This window comes from Malurus melanocephalus, unplaced genomic scaffold, assembly GCF_030028575.1.
Source record: "Malurus melanocephalus ecotype Western Australia unplaced genomic scaffold, MMel_1.1 scaffold_187, whole genome shotgun sequence".
Taxonomy (NCBI): Eukaryota; Metazoa; Chordata; class Aves; order Passeriformes; family Maluridae; genus Malurus; species Malurus melanocephalus.
The window spans coordinates 836,419-859,002 of NW_026623419.1; the positions used below are offsets into that span (position 1 = coordinate 836,419).

Consider the following 22,584-nt stretch of genomic DNA (forward strand, 5'->3'; position numbering starts at 1 on the left):
AAATATAATCTTTCTGCAAACCTTCATGTAAGAATGCCTGGTTTTCCAAAGAAGTCTATTGTGTTACTCATGTGCTCAGAGGTAGGCAGGTGTTGGTGTGCTTTACCAAACTGAGTCCACCAAGCCTGGAGGAGGTTTGTGTTTTTTCCCCTAGATTCTTCCCCTGTCATATATACTTGCTCTGAGCTAATATTAATCAAATTGGAAAGCTGCATGTCTTTATATGAACTGGTGCAAATCTGTGCTTTTCACACTTTCAAAGTGAGAAATTGAATTTACACGGGATACCTAGAGCTCTTTGAAGCACTTACTTGCATGTGGTGGTGGGATTTAATGAGCAGCTTCAGTAGCGAGACCATTAAAGGAATGACCAGACTGGGTTTTGTCTCATTTAAGCACTTCAGAGGAAGTTGTCACTTTCTCTCTCTAGATAAGAGCTTGGTGGTGTCCAAATCACTCTGACCCACAGGCCAGCATCYGATGAGAGGAAGGATGTTCCAGGGGTTACGGAGCAAACTTGAGCCTTGGGAGACTTGGTTTGGTTTCCTGTCACCTCTGTAAAGCCAGATGGCCTCCTGGTACAAGTTCCTCATCTGCGAATGAATTGCACTTCCCTGTCTCAGAAGGACACATTGGCAGGAATGTGCTGGCGATGGCGAAGCGTCAGGTCATCGTGCTGCCAGCAGAACAAGTACTCCTCAGCCCCCAAAGGAAGCTGATGTGCAGTTTGAGACAGACACATCTGCCTGGCAGAGGGATTAACAAGGGATCCTGACATCACCAGTGTTAGCAAAAGGTCCTGAGTTTGGCTCCCACCATAAGAAAACTCCAGGTTGCTTTGGTTTYCCTTCCTGTCCTCTCTGCCCCCAGCCTGTCACACTTGGCAGGTCCAGCCAGTCCATACCAGGCCAAAATCTGTCACCTTCACATGGAGGTTAGCCCAAGRGTGCTGAAAGCCTTGTCTGCGGACCGTTGGGCATGAATCAAAAGAGGGAGTATGGCAGCTTTATGAATGTGCTGGCTTTTGCAAAAAGGGGAAGGACACRGGCACAGAAGAGGATGGTTATTGACACAGAGCATAGATTAATGAAGCTGTGAGGTATTTCRTAACAATAGCCCTCCTTATATGATAAAGTATGTTGGTATCAGACAATTTCCAAAAGGTGGCCAAGCAATTAGCCTGTTCCTTTTGCCTCAGCTTCAGGGCCCTGCTGCTTCTCAGGCTGAGTAGTGGTTCTCAGAAATTATTCTCAACCCTTCAGCTAAATACTCTTTAGCAGATTTGCATATCCTTCCGTAAAAATGATGACTTTGCCCTTGTTTGACACTTCAGTAATTTTTTTAGTCTTTTCATTTGAAGAGGAACTACTTAATGGGGGAAACAAGGAAGAAGAGGACATTCTGTGTCAAAAAGCGAGTGACTGGACCTGCTGTTGGTCTCATCATGTTTGTTACTTTTTCGGATGGCTGGGTAGAGAATCAATTGCTCAAAACACCCTTTGTGCTTGGTTCCACATCATCACCTCAGCCTTTTGCTGGCCATCTTAGTGTTTTAGCCTGARGCGTGCTACAGAAAACAAGCTCTTTTCCACTGCAAGGGTCAGTGTGCTGTGTCACTGTTCAGCTGCCAGGCAGGCCCAGCTTTCCTTTTCCTAGATTGTCTCTTCCCTCTCCAGCACTGGTTGTTATCCTGTGCTCCTCGTTGGAGGAGCTGCGTAAACACAGAATGCACTGTTTGTTCCAAAAATGCATAATCTAATTGCGGGAAAGGTACTGCTAATGAATGCAAAGAAAGAGACGAAGAAATGATGAGACAACAGAAGATTTTTTTGCAAGACTAGACTCTTAATTTTTCCTGGGATTCTTGTAAGGATGAAAAAAAGGCTGTAAGTTGTTTATACCCTTCAAAAATACGAAATTGCAAGACCTCTGACTTGTGCTAGTTTTTCTGTTCCAGTCACAGCTAGCACAGTTTTGATAAACACAACTCATCCACCAAACTATGGGTCAAACTCTAAGCCAAAAGGTGGTGGTTTTTTTTTAAAAAAACATTCAATCTTTTTGGTGATCTTTAATTTATAAGACCCTTCTCCGCATTAGAAGACAAGGTGCTTAGGGAAAACTGCTTTCTTTTTAAGGAGGTTGCTACTGCTTAAACTAGAAAAGAAGGAAAGAGAAGATATAAAGACTTGGAGGAAACAAGAGGAGAATGCTAAGTGGAGAAATGGGAACCTGTATCAGCAGGCACAGGGCTGTCATGTGCTATTAGATGGCAAAAGCTCCCTGTAACCAGCAGCAGAAACTTTATTTCAACTTTGTCCCAGTACTTGAGGCTGTAACAGCTGTATCCAATAGTGAAGGATTCCTTGCAATGGGCTAGCTTTTGAATCACCTGATTAAATTGCAAGATCAACAACTGTAAGGTGTTGAGTTTGCCTAGAGGATTCTGGGAAGCCAAAGGAGGATCATTGAAGGGCTGGGYACAATGCTTGTTTGGCCAGAATTCCCAGCACAAGCCGTGTCCCAAAGCCTGGGCTGTGGGTGGGGTCATTGTGTGTACAGGCAGCTGAGAGCAGGGAGGAGATGCAAAGCCCCATGAGGGCCAGAGGCAACTTTGCTCCCCACTTTGCAGATGTCCTGTCTTGTACCCATTTCAGGTGGTTGGGGTGGGTGGTTTGTGTTGGTTTTGGTTTGGTTTTTTTTGAGACACAGAAAGCTGTTGGCTTAATTGCATCACCTTTCTGRATGGCTGCCTCAGTTCCATGAGACTACCTCTGAGGGACACAGTGGAAGCCATAAAAAGATGCAAAATTTAAGTTCAGTATTTTACGGGACTAGTCAAGAGCATTGTGTATCCCAGTGTGAAGCTGGGAACTTCTTCCTTTTCAGGAATATAAATCATTCACCTTGCTTGTTTGCTTAATGCTCTGCATTAAAACTGGCAGTTTCCCAGGACTTGATCTGAGGTCATTTGTGTGGAAGAGACTACAGAGGAATCTCTGTGCCATTTTTCTTTCTTTACAATTGTTTTAAAGTCGTAGATTTTAAATAATAGAGTACTGAAAGAAAAGGTTATGTAGCAGGCCAAAAGTTCATGACAAATTGCAGGATGGGTTATTTATTTGTCTCCTGGCTCTGTTAAAAGTCCTGTGTGTACAGCATCAAGCACATACCCTTAGCATGTCTACAAAGCGCTTTTGAAGTCACAGATGTTGGGTAACTTTTATTGCTTGGCAATCCACAATGCTGTACAAAAGGAAAGTCTCCTTCCCTCTGCCAGCACTGTGACYGCATMGGTCTGTAGCTCTCCAGGTGTGTTGGTTCTCATGTTCCCTCTTTCCTTTCTGCTCCAGTTGTCACTACAAATCGCTCTGCCGTGTGAAAGCGAACAACACTATGAGTACTCTGGACGGTGCTGCAGGAAGTGTGAGCCAGGTATGTGAGCACTGGTTGGGCTGTGAGGCTGAGGAGCTCATAAGGAGCTGCTCTGTGGGTCATTGGTAGGCAGCCGGCTCTCGTGACTGCTGATGTATYGGCACGTGCCCTGCAGGTGCCTGATCTCAGGCTTACGAGTGCCTTCTATTGCAGGAGTGGTTCTGGTGGCCTCAGCAAAGGTAACAGTGGCTGTTTTGTTGGGATAGCACTTAASCACTGTGCAAGACAAAAAGCAGCTCAATTCTTGTGCTCCCAGGCCATCCACTTCACAGATGTTTCACTAAATGGGGGCCACACTAAATGGGGGCCAGATTGACAAACTGAAAAGTGCAGGAAGAAATGATTAGCAGTGTTAGCACCCAGCCTGTTATTTTTTCTCTAACCTCCTTAGACAGCTGCTCTGCAGCTTCCAGATGACCCACTTGTCCTTTTCTCCATTGCAGGGACATATTTGTCTGCTAGATGCACAGATACTTCAGACAGCGTGTGCCAGCCATGTGGCCCAAATGAGTATATGGATATCTGGAATGAAGAAGATAAATGCTTACTACATAAAATATGTGATCAAGGTGAGCTGTTCATACTGCAGAACATTTTATTCCAAATTCATGAAGCATGAAGATGGGAAAATGATCTAGGGAAGTTGTTTTGTTTAGGTACCCAACACTGGGGGCTGAGCTTGCAGAAGAACTTGACAGAGAGGGAGGTCCCCAGACAGCAGAGATCCTGTGCKGTGCAGAGCACCATGACCGCGCAGTCTCTCTGCTGCTGATAGTGATTATCTTCACTGGGGCCATTCACCCCTGTGAGCTGATTGTAGAAGTTGTCCTTTCAGCCCAGCACACTCTGCATTCACTTCCCCTAATGTGTTTGTGTCACCCTTGCAAATGCTCTGTTTATTTTCTGCAAAAGCCGTAAGGAAATGTATTGTTCRGGAGTGCAATTGGTGAGGAGCCCCGTGCTGATCAAGGGTCTCCCGTGCTTCCTGAAAGRCACCATTTCCTCTGACATGAATGGTTTTGCATCTGCCATTCAAGCAAAGCAAGTATGTAGAACAGGAGRTTCAAAAACTTGAGGCTTATTATCAGAGAGATTTTTTACTCTCATCTGCTCTCTCTTCTAGGGAAAGCCTTGAGAGAAGTGAACCCAGGGAACAGCACATTCCAACGGCAGTGTGCTTGTACCATGGGCTACCACTGGAATGAGGACTGCGACTGCTGTCAGCGAAATACCATGTGTGCTCCTGGACTCGGAGTCAAGCATCCTGGTAAGATGCAGAAAGGGAACATACAGAGTGAAATGTCCAGCTCAGGCCAGCTGGATGAGGCCAACATTGTGTGGACTGTGACATTAGGGAGGSTACTGTCAACTCTCAGATGACTGTCAACAGAAGATGCATGTCTGAATTGTCATTAGTRCTGCTTGTAATCCTCCTGGACTATTTACATTTTGGAGGCTTCTACCTCTGTAGTTTAAATGGTATCTTGGATCAAGTGACTTCTGCAAGGTATCATGTGGATGTGGCAGTAGTTGCAAGGTGTCCAGTACATTTCTAATGTTTGCTGAGGTGTCTGACTGTGAGTCACTGGGTCATGCATTGCTCCAGTATTCAGCTAAGCATTCTTCTTTTGAGGGTTGTTTCTGAGGTCAGATTTGCAATCTGTTTTTGTGCAATGACTTTGCCTTGTCATTTTGTACTGTTATAAGCAAGTTAAAAGTGGTTAACACCTTTCAGGTAGCTCATGTATTCTGTTTTAGGAAGCATTCTGTTTTAGATGGCTAGTAAYGCAAAGATTTTTTAGAGACATTTTATTTACTCTTAAGTCTAATTAAAACAAGATGCAGGTGTTTTGTGGGTGGAAAATAGGCATTCAAGTTCAGAATTGTAGTGGGCACTGGGAACAGCTGCACCAAACATAAGGAACCCCAAAAAAGCAGCACAATAGAGTAATTGAGGAAGAAATGCTGCATGGGCCTGGAGGACAGTTGCTGTTTTTTCTCCAGCCTAGCAAATCCTGATGCAGCATTTTGTTTATTGTGGCTTCATAGAAGTGACRATACCAATGAGTGTCACTGTCTGTGGCACAGCATCATTGTGAGGGAATTAGTAGAAGGGGAAGGATGTAACAGCTGTGAGTTATTTTACAATAACCACAAATGGCTCCTGGTCWTTTCTCACTTTGATCATGTAGAGAAGTGCCCAGATGAGGCTTTCCAGGGCTTACATGTGGCTKTCATTGCTGCCCTAATGTAACCTAAGACCCACTGTTCAGGAAAGCTTTTAGGGGGACTGCGGGGGAAGAGTGGAGCAGGAGGATGGGGAGCAATCGTCACCTTTCGCTGGCTTGAAAGGAACCCACAGAAACTCAGCCATTACTTTTTCTTCCTTTGCTACACACAGTGCAACAAGACAAGGACACGATGTGTATACCATGTCCCAGAGGCTACTTCTCAAAGGTCTCTTCATCCACTGATGAGTGTAAATCCTGGACCAAGTAAGTCCCTGGATCTTGTAAAAGGACCACACCAGCCAGAAGGTTCTGCAAAAGCATTTCTCAGTGGGGTTCTGGGCTGCCTGCAGAGCACATGGAGCATCTCCATTGGCTATGCAAGGATGCAGGAATTCTCAGGCTGAATGTTGGATTCTTCTTAGATGAGAACAAGAGACAGCAGTGACAACAGAACTGCTGAGCTAAAAGTAAAGAAAGTATCTGAGGTTCTTAGGGGTGGAGAAATGTGTGTTACAACAGAAATACTGCTCTGCATAAGTGTAGGAGGCCACAAGCGGCTTTKTTTAGGGAACCTAGCCTCTTTGTCTTTCTTTTTTAGCTGTACAGCTCTAGGAATGGAAGAAATCGTGGCTGGGACTGACAARTCTGATGCAGTTTGTAGAGAACGGAAGATGCCTGAGCCATCAGAAGATGGTTTGTATCCTTGTATAGATTGTCTGTTCGAAAGTAGCAGAGAAGTGATGTTATTACTAGAGGTTTTGGCTGACTTACTCATTCCTATTGTGGGTGACTCTAGGGAGAGCAGCTGTATACCAAGACAGTGCTCTTGGAAAAGCCCATCTTTAAAATTATTTCAGGCCTGGCATTTCAAGGCCCTGTGTCCATTACTAAGTTGAGTTTTATGCCTCCCACTAAAATTGCATGGCAGCATTGCTGTTATTGTCATGACTCCATCACATTTACAGCTTGTTCATTTTGATGAGCAGTATAAAGACTAGCAGCTCCTGTCCTTGCTTATTTTAGAGCAATGGATACAGTCTCAGCCTAATCCCACTCAGATGTCCCTTCTTGACCACTGTCCATTTCCTTCTCCARTGTGGATACCATGCTTTCCTGGCAAGCAGTGATCCATCATAAGCTAAGATAAAGGACAAATTTTTCCAGCATCTGTAGTCTCCCTGAGATGTATGTCCTCTGTCCCCTGAATGAGATCAAGCTCAGCCCATGGCCTGCTAGAAGCTTGCAAGGGAACACTGAGAAAAGCCGGACCAGACAACATTGTTCTGTGACACCAAGATTCTGGCTTTTATGGAGATGTCTTGGTACCAGGTGCCTTCAGGGAGGCTTCTTGTAACAGAACTCCATGAGTACTAGAGCTATAGAGTTACTATAGCTATAGCTGTAGAGTTATTATAGAAGCTAAAGATCCAGTAGGAAGGAAAAACATCCCTCTCCTGAAGAAAAGCAACTAAAATGTGCAAGGATTGTCACACTGCTGAGTGAAGGCTGCATATTGATGTCACTATCTTTTTACACCCTGCAGGCACCAACAAGATCYTATATGTATTGATTGTCATCTTGTTTTTTGTGACACTAATTGGCATTGTCGTCTTCATCGTATACTACAAGAATAAGGGGAAAAAGTTGACAGGTACGTGATAGSTAATGGCATTCATGAGTGTGACAGCTGTGGCTCTCTGTGCACTCTGATTTTATGGGTAAGCCCCAGGTTAAGAAGCTCAGGAGTTACACTGGAAGTTCTGTGCTATCCCTACATCTGTCCATGTGGATGTTCTTTACSTAGCACAAAGCCAGGCTTCAGATTCCTTTCCTCTAGGCAGGCAGTGATTTACAGTGTGTTACACTTAGCCCATGGAGTGACCATCCTCAGGGCAGACATGACCGTGGTTGGAAGGAGGAGGGCTCRTGCTGGGAGCTTTCGTAGCAGCCTGGCTGCTCTGCAGCACCCAGCACATCTGAGAAGAGAAGCAGGGACAGATATAAGTCCTATCTTAGATCATCTTCACCTCACTTTCCCTCCTACCCAAAAACCTACATCTGGACAGGTTAAAATATGGATTTCAAGACAAAGGCCTTATGTGTATTTGAGAGCAAGAACAAGGCAATGTTTTTAGCTGGAGGCTGAAGTCCTGATAAGGTRTGAAAGAAATACTAGAAGGAAGCAGAATGAACAGTTGAAGTAGAAAAATAGAAAAATTCTAGCAAAGGCATACTGGAGAACAGTGGGATATTGAGTTTCTTATGAATAGAATGGAAGTACCTTCATATTCCTCAACTCTGTTAAGCTCTGGGTCTCTTTAGTGAAAGACATACCTCTATTTTTCTGTTCATTTTTAGGCTTTTTCCCCTAAACATGGGAAGTTTCTTCCACCATTCCCATTCTCAAATGCTAGCAATTTATGAGAAGTTTTGGGACCAGTGGAAAGGAAGACAGAATTCACTTCTTGTAAAGTATATTTCAGCCTGTGTTTTAGAAATAGGCTGCTCTGCCACACTAAACATGGGTTGTGCTAAATCTGGAATTTCTGGGATGGGCCGGAGGAAATGGTGACTCTGCTCGCAAACCAAATACTTGTGATGCAGAGCAGGTTAGGGGGGARTGCAATTTCTCTGATGTTTGTGTTGCCCTGCTGCTCTGCAGTGACAGTCCCCCACTGCCTTTGCATGGTGAATCCTGCTCACCAATCCTGGGAGAATTGCAGGCTCAGGAAGAAGCCCTTCCTTCTTGTATCCTTGGTGTGGGTGCTGTTGGTAAATGTACAGATTCAACATCAGAGCAGCAGAGTCATTGCTGGGAACTGACAGTGGCTGCACAGCTGATCTATCTTGAGCCATGCAAAACCATCGTAAGCTTCAAATGTACATGGGACTTGAGCTCTGCAAAGTCTCCTGAACGTATATTCAGAAAATGAGAATTGCTCACTGTGCCAGTTGTTGCCCTAAAGCATATTGGACTTAAAGCTTTTCCTTGGGAAATACTCCAAAGAAATTGGAATGAATTTCCCCATTAAGCATACTCTGATTAAGTTGAATATGCTGTATTTGAGCCTGCCATCCTGTGGTTTCAGTGGCTTACCCTCTTCTCTCCAGGCTTCTCACTCCTGTCTGGGAAGGGCCTTTGGGCCATCCATGTGACTTCTCTTGAAATAGACCATTTCTGCTGCGAGCAGGTCGTTGTTGGGCCAGTCATAGCTTGGTGTGACATATGACCAGGAAAGAAACCCCATTTGATGTGGAACACAGTTTAACCATGGTCTATTTTAGGAGCTTGGAAACATTTGCTCCACAGAAATTCATCCCTGTTCCAGTTACAATGAATCCTCAGCTAGACCAACGTTGGGATACTTGAACAGGCAGTAAAAACAGGCTTGCTGGTTTTATTTAATATGGTATTGCGGATTGTGAATGACTGTGGGTGTTTAGGTCTGTGGTTAACTTAAGTGCCTGCTATATGTTACAGCTACTCTTTTGTTTTCCCTACAGCAGATCTACAGAACTGGGCTAATGAAGTGTGCAGCCAAATAAAAGGAACTAAGGTAGAGTCAAAGACGGTAACATTTTCTCTTTGAGTTTTCCTCATGGCATTCCTGACACCCCTTCTGAAGCAGACTCCACAGTAATCTTTGGCTAGAAAACGAATTTTGAGTTCCTCAAAAAATGCTCACAGCTTTGGCTTTTCCAGTCTGGTTTTCTGTGAGCCACATGCAATCACCATTCACAAATAGCTTCTGAACCAGCTCTCTGATTTCAGCCAGTTTTAACAGAGATAAAGGTCTTGTGAYTATTTAAAATTTATTATGAGAAAGTTAAACACAAACTCACTGGTGGCTGAACACCTGAGTCTGCCTAGGAGAGAGACTCTAAATCCTAGCAACAGGAAAAGCTTCAGCTGWGTTTGCCCCTTGTTACATACCAGAGTGCTCACAGGGAAGAAACCTGGATTTGGGTCTATGCCAAAAATGCCAGGCATGCAAGTCATTAAACACAGAGCCATCATCTAAGGAAACTGGCTGTTCGACTCCTTAGTTCTAGGGAGGAAGAAGTCCTGCTTGTCCATTCAGATGTGAAAAAAGTAAGAGCTTTTGCTCTTACAATACCAGCCCCATGCCTGAAACAGCATGGTGGCACTGGTTCAARTTCTTGTGCTGCTCAACACCATGGATGGGGACTGAGGTGTCCCAGMTGTCCCACCATCCCTTCTAGAAGCTGCAGTGAGCTTAGCTGTTGAAAGGTCAAATTCCATTGCTTAAAAGAAAAACCAAACGTACCAAAAAAACCCACCTTTCTGAGCCGGCAGTTCTTCTTTTTTCTCATAAGTCTTCATGCAACCTCCTGTCTTGACAGCTGTTCAGCTCCTCTGGGACAGAGTAGCAAATCAACTGCAATTAGTGGCTGGCAACACTTTTCTATCCTGGAAGATCTGAACAGACACTAGAAATTAAAAGTATCAGTTCCCAAATACCCATCTTTAAAGCACAACTTGTACAAACTGAAAAAAAACCCTGAAGTACTTCCCAACTCTTTTTTTGGAGCTGCTAACGAAAATATAACTTTACTCTGTCAARTACTGTGACAACATGATGTTATGGGCCTTTGCATTTGTTGTCCTAACTTTTCAGGTTAATACAACCTTCCTTGTGTTTTTTCCTAGTGTGTCTCAGAACTTCTKAATCAACCCAAGTTCTTTCTTCAATCCTTGGTGATATTAAAAATTCAGCCCCCTGAAAGGCCTTCACAGGTCAACAGTCATTCAGACATGGGGGGGGGTTTCCAAACCCTTATAAGCAGTTAGGTGGGTCTTACCAATGGTCCATAAGGAGCAGCAGAATCCAGCAGCTCTTCTAGTTTTATTAACTCTTCTTAAGYGCCCTCAAAAAAACTAGGAATAGTTGTCTCACAAGATTGAATGTTAATGCTCCCCGGATCACCAGATTTTGTTCTGAACACCTGCTGAGTCCAGCATTACCAGTCACAGTTCCACAGCAGAATAGTTACACTTCAGGACTSAAGTACAGCAGTATTCAGTCATGGAAGAGCCATGATTTGCCTTTTYCTTCTTTGTCTAGAAAATAACTTTATGCCAATCTCTGTATTAAAGGCATTTTTACTTTTAATTTCTTTCAGGAACCCCCCAGAGATGCATTTGTTAGTGTGAACATCATGAGTGCTGCTGTCCCCCAGACCTCTGAAGACGCAGGTCTCCTGGGCCCCTCTGGTGCTCCTGTCCCTGTAAACTCATGCTGCACCACTGGTCACACTCCTTGCAGGACTGGGAGCCCCAGCACTGAGCCCTGTGAGTCAGGAGACTTTCCTGTGGTAACCAAGACTGATGATTACCAGTTCCCACCTGTTCCCACAGAAGATGAATACATGGATAAGGATCTCAATAACACTGATTATTTACCATTACTAAGTCGGGCTGCCAGTAAAACCGTGTCATCATTTTACGAACCGATTGAGGCCGGGGAGAAYGACAGCTTGAACCAGTACTTTTCAGGTATTGAGAGCACAGAGGACGTGTCAGTCTCTCAAGGCTTTCACCCTCCCTCCAGCACAGATGGGGCACACATTGCCATGGACCAGCTTCTGCAGAAATCTTGCCAACATGCCAACAATTGCCTGAAGGAAACAGGCAACAAAGACACAGATCATTTTGCAACAAACTGTGACTCAGAGAAGATCTGTGTGAGGTGTGGCATTTTGTACAGAGAATCTCCCCAAAAGTGTAGCAAACCCTATTGTGCTGCAGCTGACAGCACCTTCACCTCCCCAGAAACTGGTTCCTGTGCACAGTGCAACTGTGGTTTGAATTTTCTCTCTGCTGGTCAGAGCACTCTAGCAAATGATCTTGGTATGGAAGATGCGTCTTCAGATAGTACCAATATGAAGTACCAGAACACAAACAGAAGCACTTCAGGGACACAGAGAAGCMCTTCAGGGACAAACAGCAGCACTTCAGACCTCCCTCCAGCATCTGGTAAGCCCCCTAGGCTTCACCTATACACAGTTGTATGGGATTATTCTCTTTGCTAGCTCAGTAGTATTCAGAGGATCTGATACAGGAGGAAAAGAAAATTATCCTTTTCACTTAATTGCCTTAGAGCTAGTCTGAAAAAAAAATATCTGAAATAGTAAGGCCATCTGGTTTGTATTGAATTSTGCCAGAATGAGGCCAGCAACAGACCATTGTCCCACCCTGATCTAACCAGAAYGCACCTGGTTGTCACTGCAGAGGCCAGGGAGTTGTGTTTGCGAGTGCTCGTATTGGAGAAAACTTAGAAGGAAGACAATACCTAGAGGCTGAGTCTAGGAAGGGTGCACAATGCTCAGACAGATACTTTCCATTCACCAGCATACACACACATTTTTGCCATTAGGTTTAAGTCCAGTTACATTTGTACAGTGKTTGGTGAAACTCCAGCTGGAGCTGTAAACTGGCAGCCATGACTAGACCTAAGAGATTACCTATAATTTTCTACTTTTAGCTCTTTGTTTTTATTTGCTAGGATATAAGCATTCACATAAAATAATTTCATACAGGTACTGTTTCTCCATACACATGGGCTTTGTCCCCTAAACAACTCTGCAACACTGATGCMAATTTACTAATTGTTTACCAATTTATTAATTGAGTAAATACATCAAAATTGTCAAATTAAAACAGGGAAAAAAATCACTGAAGCAAAAGCAGCAAAAAGGAAGTTATGAACCTTCTTGCGATGAAATCTTCCTTTCCCTGATTTATTTTCAGTATAAAAGTCTGCAATCTGCCTGTCGTATATTATTAGTCATTTTGGATTATAATCTCACAAAGTTGGGTGCTCTATTTTTATTTATGTCAATGCACTGCCAAGCATAATGAGACCTTAGTGTTGAGTGGGACATCCAAGTATGACTGTAATACCCACAGCAGTTGTAAGCTGTTGCCYTTCTTAAAAACCATGTTGTGCCTTAAAATTTCTTACAGACACATTCTTGTCGGTCTGCCAAAGCCCAAAAACAACACACTTGAAGGCCCTTACTCTTTCAACATGCATTCCATATGGGAATCTGAAAGTGTGTAACATTCATCTTCTTAAGAACAGAAACTTTCTGYTGCTTCAGTTTCCTGAAATCCTGACGCAGTTTCACTGTCTGGTCTRTACAAAATGCAGCAGGACTAAACAGAGCACAGATTATCTTTTTTGTTATTGTTGGAAGGTGACTCTTGAGGTATAACTAGAAGTCAAGTTATATTTGGTGCTGTTTGGCACTGCTTTTCTTTCTGAATAGGACACCAAGAGAAATAAAATATTAATGAACARTAGAGCAAACGGGAGAGCTTGGATATAAGCACAGTGCTAGCAAGTGCCATTTTAGGTCTGCAGCATAATTCTTTATATGGGATTTTAATTGTGTCTGTGCCTATGCACATGCTCTAGTGCCATCTGGTGAAACCTGAGCACAAGTACTGTGTTCCTAATCTGCCAGTTTTTACACATGACTGCGGGAAGATACTGACAGAGCTGTGGGCAGTATCAGAACGTGGGGTAGTTGGTCTGTGGRTAACCTGTCTTGCTGGCAGAGTAATTGTTCTACCCACAGAATGTCCATGCCCCCCTGGCAGTGCCTGTGTGCATGAGGATTGGGACAGGGCTTAGSCATAGGTTCCACACTGAAGCACCCCAGCCACGTGTGGGTGCATCAACATCTGTCATTTTTCTAGGCCTTGTGAAATGCCCAGATGGAATAAATGTGCATGTAAAATAACTTTCTGTAAAGCTTCTCAAAGCAACTAAACTACCAGGCTTTGCACATAGYTATGCTAAAACAGAATGGTACAAAAGAAGGTCAATGAAAAATGGGAAGAAAAAGACTGTGGTAAAAAAAATTTCATGAAGTTTTGATCTTAGTTCACTAWCACTCAAAACAACAACAGAACTCTGTAAACTTTGTCCCTCCTGTGAAACAAACCWAGAGGACAAAAGTGAACCTCTGGACAGGTGCCCCTTCCAGGGGTCACCACTGGAGATGGAGGTAAGCCTTCAAGCACCTTTTCAAACTCCATAAGCCATGAAAGGTCAATTCAGGCCCACCTCAAGTCCTATGCAGGGCTACTCCATAAGGCATGAATGCAGGAAGACTTAGCTGACTCATAACAGGGACTGGTTTTGCAGAGTCTTTCACTTCCAGATCCCAAACCAGCCTGGTTTGGCAGTGACAAACAGTTTTTACCACCTAGAGGCCATTAAATGTCCCAGAGAAAATTATTTGCCTGCGTTGTCCCACTTCTTAGTGAGCAACTACCAGAAAAAATGATCTGTCTTTGTAATTATTATCAGATAGTCTGAAGAGATCAAAAGACTGAAAYGCTGCAGAGAACAGTGCCTTCACTCTGAAGGTGTCCCTTATAATTTTCAGATTGGAAGCACTTTTCTTGGCACACTCTAGGAAGCTCTTGTGTCCATTTTCTGCACTTTTGGGCCTCAAACATCCTTTTGTTTCAGTATGGTATCTTCAGAAAGCACTGGAGGTTTGCCAGCCACATTCAACTCAACACTATAAATTTGTGAATTGGACTTTTTTTTTTCCTCCCCACTGTCACATATTTCTAAATTTTTGATCTCACACTGAGCACTGGTAACCTTCTTCGCAGCACCTTTTGCAAGAGACAGGCAATCTGTTTAAAGAMACAGTTATTTTTGTACTGCCATTATGCCCAAGAGTTTTGTTCATGGCAAACAGCCAAACTGAATCAAACACAGGGGAAAGAACCGGCAGGGAAAAACTCCTACAGAGAAAGCCCTTATGGACACCTCCTGTTAATCAACAGCACTTGGAAAGAAAGCAAAGAGCTAGCAATGCAGTGATTTGGGTGAAGTAATAAGACTGCCTAAGGGGGGCCTATTAGAGAGGCGCTCGAGTGCTGCCCAGACTCAGCTCTGAGCAGGCACCGATCCTGACTCTGCACAGCTGGAGACCAGCACTGGATTGCAAACATCACCTGTGGCTGCCAGAAAAACAGCATTTCTCTGGGCTGGGCCATGCTTACCTGCAAGGAAAATTGGAATGTCTCAGGTGTTGAGGAATGTAATGAAGAAGGGTGCAAAATGTCTAAAAGGTGTCAGATCAGTCTCCAAGCAATGATGAAGTGAAGCACAGCAGGGAGAACATTTCTTAGTGTGTTCACAGGCTAGGAAAGTTTTGTTTACTTGGTTTCTTCAGTTTGTTTCGTTTTCAAACTTGAACAAGCTTGTTAGTTTGATGTTGGGAGTTTGTTCTGTTATTTTCTTTCTGCTCTGAGGGAAGTTTATTAATTCCCAGAGCCTAKCCCTGCTGTCAGTTAGGTCAGCAGCCCAGTCCTGGAATAGCAGACAGATTGAATTTATACTGAAAAATCTCTAACCTCAGACAGACTGACTGAAACCATAACTCTGTTAAGCTGTTATAATATAAACTCTTGTCTCTTCACYGGAGCCAATCTATATCCAGGAAAAGCCATGAGGGGGCTGGGTGAGTCCCRGAGTATACCTATATGGAGGATCCAGACTATATAAGATAATTGTATAAGCTCTGTGTCATTTGGACACTGTGTAACTGTGTGATCAGATGTTAAGTTTTTCAGTATTTATTCAGTAAGCCTGCTATCTAGCCCAAATGGTAGGATTGATTGGGGTTTTATTGCCTCTTTGGTAAGCAGTGTGATTTCTGGGATTCTAAGGAAAAACAGGTCTCATCATCAGAAATAATTAGCATTTCCTCACTAACTGCAGGCAGAGGCAGATTGGACACTGCTTTGTGCATGAGGCAGCACAAGGAACATGAGCTCATCGCCCTCTCTCTGGCTTCCCAGGTCACAGCTCAGAGGGAAATGTTTCCAACCSTCCCAGACAGGCTCCCTGTGTATGACAGATTTTGTCCTGAGGAGACAAAAATGGAAATAATGAAAAGATCCAGTGGAAGGCATTGATTATAAGAGCATCCTCATGTCACGGGGGAAAAATAATGGAACAAGAATGAAGCCACCACAGCAGATTAAGTTCACTGCAGTAAGTGTCTACCTTGTGAGGGGAAAATATTAATCATGTGTGTCTTCTTTTCTCCCCACTCCTTCCCTAGGAAATGTGACTGGAAACAGTAACTCCACCTTTATTTCAAGTGGACAAGTAATGAATTTCAAGGGCGACATCATTGTTGTCTACCTTAGCCAAAACTCTCAGGAGGGGGCAACGACCTCGGGGCCGAGCGAGGAGAACGTGGGCAGCCCCGTGCAGGAGGAGAACCTCAGCCGCTGCGAGACTTTTGCCGGCAATGCCCAGCACTACAAGGAGAAGTGTGCGGAGCTGCAGGGCACCCGTCCTGCCCCAGGGAGCGGGGGACCACGGTGGCCTGGTGGAGCCCTGGCCCAGGAGCGGGGCTCATCCTGCGGTGAACAAGCCTCCCAGCCCGTGCAGGAGGAGGGGAAACTGGGACACTTCTCGGAGAAGGTGTTGAACTGAGGGGACATAGTGTCCTCGCTGCGGGCCAGGGTGGCGGCAGGCAGCCACTGACGGYGTGAGGGGCTGCTGCCATGCTGCCAAAATCCCGGGTGTCACGACAGACTGGGAGACTGTTGCTGCCCCTGGTGTCTCCTGGGGAATTTTACAGCTGGAAGGACCCTCATGGCACACAYGTCGGTGGTGGCGGTGGTGCTCTAAATAGAGGTGGCCAATGGGGATGGGCACACAAGTGAAGCCAGGCATGCTGCCCTTGTTGCCAAAGCAGCAGCAGGGCTTTCTCCTCTCCCCCACAGGGCAATGGGTTCTCTACCTGCCCCCCATGCCCTGGCACCTCTCCCCAGCAAGTGGCAAAAGGGAGCTGAGATCCATCGGCCTGGGGACTCTGTGAGGAGGAGAGCATTGCTGACTGGATGTGCAGGATGCTCCCAAAGAGGGGACAACATGGCCAAGGCTTGGACTGATAGGGGATCCTGAGCTCTGCCTCAGGGTTTCCTTTTTGCACCTAAGCTCTACCCATTTTGCTGGGTCTTGGAGGTGGAAGGAAGGCATGGTGCTGCTGCCAGCCTTTCCCTGTGGTGGTCTGGCAGGTGACATCATCCTTTCCCATCTTTCCCCAAGGAAGCAGGCACTCCAGTCTCAAACCAGCACCAGAGCCAAAGTCCTGGTCTGCCCCTTATTGACTTGTGGGTATAAATAGGTGTGTGTAATTCTGCCACAAGCGGATGATAACAGGCGAAATACAGCTGATACGCCTTAAAAGCATATCAGATTAATCTCGAGCAAAGAGCATTTACAGTGACCCTGATTCACCTCTGCCTTATTGCCCTTCTCCAGAGGAGTTCAGACCTCTGGAATTGAGTGATGTGTGCCTGGTACACTGCTACAAGAATAGCATCACTATAACTATAGTTTGAGACAAAGAGCTGCTAGCAGGTGGAGGAAGGGTCTGTGACAACCAGCTRTGGATATTTCCTGAGTTACAGAAGAGGGAGAGATTACCCAAAGATGGAGAATTTGGTCAAGGTCAAACACTCGTTCTTTTACCTGCCCAAACAATTTTGTCATTCCCTCTGCTATTTTTATTAATAAGCAGAGATTTACTTACATAGCATGAAGCTGTTTCCAGAACTTGGCCTGTCTGAGCTGGAGTCAGAGTGTAGGCTCTGTCASACTGAGAGCTGATGAGCAATGGGACCAAAGATTTGGCATTACAAAACAGTAGTAGTTGTATTTAGAAGGGAATCTCGGGTAATCAGTTTGCTTTGGTTCATGTCTGATATCCTGCAGCCTTCTTCAGCAGCCACTGTGGAGAGAAAGTTGAAGGGAATAGAGTCTCAAGGAACTCCCAAGAGAAAAAGATAACATTTTTTATMATTTCCTGACAAGGGATAATTTTCTGACATTCTCCTGCACGTGTCAGTGCTGCAGGAATGTATCTGCAGCCAGAGCCTTCAGGAGAACTTCCCTGATGGAAAAAGGCTCTGGTAGGGAGTGCTTCTCCCCAGGAAGGTTTAAAGCTGCGGGGTTCACTGCATAGCTGCTCTGGTTGCAGTAGTACTGCGCTCTGGGGAAGARCACCTGTAAAGCTGACAAGGTGATCATGATGTGTCATGATGAGCTTTTTATGCATAAAATAAAAGGATGGTCTTAGCCACCTTCACCTCTCAGGAGAATAATTCTGCATTGTTTATATTTACTGGAATGTAAAGTTCAGTGCAAAAGTGCAGGATTTGCTCTTTGGTGACTGGCAAAAAGGCCAAATGAAGAACCAGTCTCACTTTCTCCTCTCYGTGGCCTTCAAAAAACTAGATCACCCTAGCCTAGACTCGGCCAGGCAGGTRGATTGTCCCACTCAGTGACGGCCCAAGCTACCTTTGTCTCTCTGAAGGTGTGTAACAGAGGCTCTCTTACCTGTGGTATTCTTTTATCTTTCCTGCTGGATCTTGTACAACCTCTTTCTAGCCTCTTCTGGAGTAGTTCTGTATTTTCTAGGCACTGGTAGAATAGGGACAAGGAAGCAGAACCACCATCTCTTCCAGGCAAGGTGCTGCAGATACTGTTTCACTTCATCTTTATTTTTTCAATTGCATTTTCTGGAAAGCATTCTCCAAGACATCAGACCTGCTGGAAAATCATCCAACCAGCCCCTTCACAGGGCAGGCAGGACTGAATTCTTGTGCTCTTTTCTGGATAAATTACCTGTCTGMAGGTCTGTCTTCTCCTTCTGCAGCTTCTTTCTTCCCTTGGTTTATATCTACCACCAGAGAGCAGRCTCATAATCCTGGTTTGAAGGGAGATAATGGGACTTTACGTGTCCTCAATGAGGACACATTTTTCACTCGTTGAATTTCAGGTTCATGCTGAGCARGGATTGAAACTAGGATAATCAGCAAGCATGAAGAAAGGAGTCCCATAAGGGAAATGTGATGCACCATGATCCAGTTATTTTTCTTCCTCCAGAACCTACCCCAAAGTGAAAAAACAGTATCACAGCCATTAGCATACTGCACATTCCCTGGGTCTCTCTGCCTGACTGCTTAGACATGGATCCCAAAGGGAATTCTTAATCCTCATTATTTCATTTGTCATCAGTTTGGAGCTGGGGGTGGTTTTTAGCATCTGTTTGTACAACAGGGATCTGTGCATTGGGCACTAATTTGGAGGCTTCTGGCTGCTATTGTAATACACATAATTAATGATAATWAAAATCTGAAATATCTATTTGAGAAAAGGTGAAGGTTTTATTTGAATAAATAGGGAAATAAAATACATTATTATATGCCCGTGCCTGTTTAAAAAAAGAAAAACTAAAAAAGAGCAAAATGTGAATATAATCCTGGTTAGGCTTTTGTAACATTTTTTGTTGACTTGTTTTAACAAGAAATGGTTCCCTTCCACAGTGTGTGCTGCAATGCACACTCTGCACCTGCAGGGACCCAGGTAGGAGCTCTCACAAACCTCCTGTGAGGTGGTAATGCTTTAGTGCTAATAACTAGGCACTGATTCCAGCTCATTCCTGAAGTCTCCTCCTGCACAGCATGCATTTTTACAAGTCTTTTACTCTGAGGAGTCACATGCATTATCCGTGGTGAATATACTAGGTGGTCTTGAAAGCCAGCCACTTCAGACCTGGCAGGACAGGAGTAATTCTGCATATAGCCATGGGAAAACATGGGCACTGGAGCAGCCCTTCTTATCCCCATGGAACACCATATGTCATTAAAGATCAATATAGATAATAACTGCTGTTAATCTGTGTACTTTGCTACATGTTCATGCAGAGACTGGAAATTACTCTGCRGGCTTACAGCATACCTGGGAGCAGCGCCACTAAAATCTCATTTCTACTTGACCATTCAGGTTTCCTCCTTTTTATCATGTTGATAGTAYCTGAACAATTGCACCCCTGTGTCTGTCATTAAACAGAACCTGGCTGAAAGATGTCTGTGTTAATCAGGTATGTAATAGGGCTCTCATTTTATCATAAAGCTCCGTGCAAATTAGGCAGCAGTGCCCCCTTAAAAATAATCTACCATGACTGGAGAATTCACTTCTGCAGCACCTTGGCAGAGCCCAGGATGTACCCCTGGGTCCCATTGTTCTCACTTTGATAGTGTGGTTGCTTGGGTTTTTGTTCTGCCAGGAATTCAGGTTRGTTGTGGCCTCCAACAATTGTGTTGTCTCTGCAGCAAGGACTGCTCCTGTCTTGCCTTCAGGCCCTTCAGCTGACTTGTCACATTGTTCAACATCTRTTGTGTTGTAAAATGTGAACATTCATGAACATGAACTTCGGGGGAAAATGCTTTATTACAATTCTCTCTGGCTTTTGAACAAGKCAATGACAGCATAATATTAACGAACCCTGTTGCAGTAGGTGAGGAAGCCACAGTATCCAGTCAGATGTGTTTGCACGCTGCTTTTTTATTTCTTCTTCTTCTGGCTAGTTGGCTTATGGTTTCTTTGTTTTGGCTGAGGATTACCACAGCTCTTCTGGTTCATTTCATAGCCTGCCTGACCACTTGGTGGATCCTTGGACATCATTGCACTGGTTTTTACTTGCATCAAAGTTGACAGATCTGTTCCATCATGTTTCTATTGGCGGAATCACATTTCTGTACAATATATGCAGATGGCCATACATKAAAYTACTCCTGATTGCAGCTTYACAGAAAACTGTTAGAAAGGTTTCYRAGGAGAGCAAAGGAGCTCAGGAGTGTTTGGGACCACCTGTACAAGTGGGACATACACAAGTCAATGGGACTTGTCAGAATGCACCCAAGGCTGCTGGGAGGGCTTGCCAGCATCATTGCAGAGGCACACTGCAACATCTTTGACAGGTCATGGAGTTCAGGGGAAGTCCCAGCTGACTGGGAAAGGGCAAATATTACACCCATCTACAAAAAGAGGAAAAAAAAAAAGAGATTTGGGAAATTACAGATGAGTCAACCTCATTTGAGTACCTTGGAAATRATTACAGAGTGTGCCCAACTGGAAGCTGTTTTCAGGCATGAAGAAGAAGAAGGCAACTGGGAGAAGCCAACACATACCTCAGCTAACTCAGCCCTCTCTCACTGTCACCAGTTTGTTATTTGCCTCATCCCTAATTCCACAGAGACTTGGGAGAATKACTTTCCTCAGGAAGATCAAGGCAAAGGAGGCATAAAGGAAAATCTTCAGGTGGCTGGCTGGGATTTGTAGCTAACTGGCCAACCCCACTGAACAGTGGACCTAYTTTTTCCTTTTCCTGCTTGCTAACACACAATATGGGATGTTATTACTTTCTTGCTATTCTTGACAACTTTTGCCAGCTCAGGCTATGGCTGGTCTTTAACCTTTCCGTCTGCATCTCTGCATGCATGAGCAGTGTTTCTATATTCTGCTTTGGAAGCCTGTTCCCTTTTCCATCATTCTCATGTTCCTTTTTTTGCATCTAGGTTCTTTCAGTATCTCACAGTTTAACCAGGCTGGTTTCTTGCTGTGTCTGCTCCTTTTCTTGCTTAGGTGGATGGACTGCTCTTGTGCTCGGAGAATGCTTTCTCTGAAAGTCGCCCAACACTCCTAAACACCTTTGGCTTTCAGGGCAGATTTCTGGGATACCTCCTAACAGCTCCCTGAGCAAGATGAAATCTGCTCTTATGAAGCTCTGAGGCCTTATTCTGGTACTCACCTTCTTCACATTCCTTAGGATAATCTTATCAGCGCAGCCAAGGCTGCCACTGCCAGTCTTCAATCATTTGAAGATGATTTTGACTATTTCCATATSAGGTACTCCATAGCAGACACCTACTGCAAGCACTCCCTTGGTGGTAATTCCTGCAATTTTGAYCCAAAGGAACCCAGCTATCTGTCCTCTTACCCAGGTCTTCAAATCRCTCTTTTATGTAGAGTATAATCCCTCTTTGTCTTCCACCTTTTGTGTCTTCCCTTAACAGATTGGAAGCTGTTGCTTTTTTTTTTTTCTAATATAGCTATTTCCTCAGCTGGTTTCTGAAATGAAAAAAAACCCTAACATTTTGCCATTTTGCCTTTGTTGTGCCTTTACCTAGTTATAGGTCGATAAACTTTATCTCGTGCTTGGGGATGGGCCTCAAATTTCCCACCTGTAAGAGCAGAGGGTGAGAGGCAAGGGCTGGAGCTGATGCAAGGAACAGAGGCTGAAAGAGCTGTGCTCCCTCTTCCCACTGCCCCGTAGAGATGTGGGGAGAAGACAGCAACTTGCTGCTGCTGGAAGTGGCAGTGTGACCTGCAGTATCCTGGAGGTTTTGTCATTACTGGTGTCCAGTACCAGGTGTTATCCGATGAGACCTCAGTCTCCTCYCTCCTGCAGGAATAGAAGCAGCTGGCAGCTGATCCAGGCTTTCCATCAGATGAAATCATGCCTTTGTGTGTCTGTCTCAAAAAAAAATCAGTGAATACAAAATAAACTGAAATTGGCTGTAGGCAGCACATAAGGATGAACTATTTCAAATGTAAAAACCACTGCCTCCATATTCCTATTGACAGTCACTAGATTTTAAAGGAAGGCTATTTATATAACGTCTCAATTATTTGAAGCACCTTAAATGAGTATTTAGAAGGTGTTTTTTCAACRTGCAGGCCTGCCATTACAGTTCTCAGTTACATAGCCTTTATTGAGCAGTTTGCTTTTTTTATTCTCTGTTTTTTTGTCCCGTTCTAACATTCAGTTATCTCCCTTTTAGTGTTTAATAGGCACCACTAAAGCACAGTAGTTCATGCTCCCTGTGGAAAATAWAAAACAGTTTCCCCAAGGACATTTGCCTTTTGCATCATTTAAGTTCCTTGTTGGGTTTTTTTGCAAGCTTAACTGGTCATAAATGAGCTAGACAACAGATGGTAGAGCTCATGCTATAACACAGAAAATTTTTATTTAACAGGGGTTTCCACTTAAAAATGCAGCT

General features: G+C 44.3%; 1 protein-coding gene across 2 annotated transcripts in view; it reads left to right on the top strand.

Annotated features, from left to right (window-relative positions):
- The window catches only part of TNFRSF11A (TNF receptor superfamily member 11a), a 30,867-nt gene extending 9,272 nt beyond the window's left edge, over positions 1 to 21,595 (top strand). Inside the window, exons 2-10 of one of the 2 annotated variants that reach the window (XM_057373128.1) lie at positions 3,354 to 3,435; positions 3,879 to 4,004; positions 4,559 to 4,702; positions 5,837 to 5,930; positions 6,265 to 6,359; positions 7,210 to 7,317; positions 9,171 to 9,223; positions 10,812 to 11,664; positions 15,786 to 21,595. In XM_057373128.1, the coding sequence (XP_057229111.1) occupies positions 3,354 to 3,435; positions 3,879 to 4,004; positions 4,559 to 4,702; positions 5,837 to 5,930; positions 6,265 to 6,359; positions 7,210 to 7,317; positions 9,171 to 9,223; positions 10,812 to 11,664; positions 15,786 to 16,165 (1,935 nt within the window). In that variant the 3' untranslated portion in view covers positions 16,166 to 21,595. The remainder of the gene's footprint in view (positions 1 to 3,353; positions 3,436 to 3,878; positions 4,005 to 4,558; positions 4,703 to 5,836; positions 5,931 to 6,264; positions 6,360 to 7,209; positions 7,318 to 9,170; positions 9,224 to 10,811; positions 11,665 to 15,785) is intronic. The other variant, XM_057373129.1, reaches the window with a different exon arrangement.
- The last annotated feature ends 989 nt before the right edge of the window (positions 21,596 to 22,584 follow it).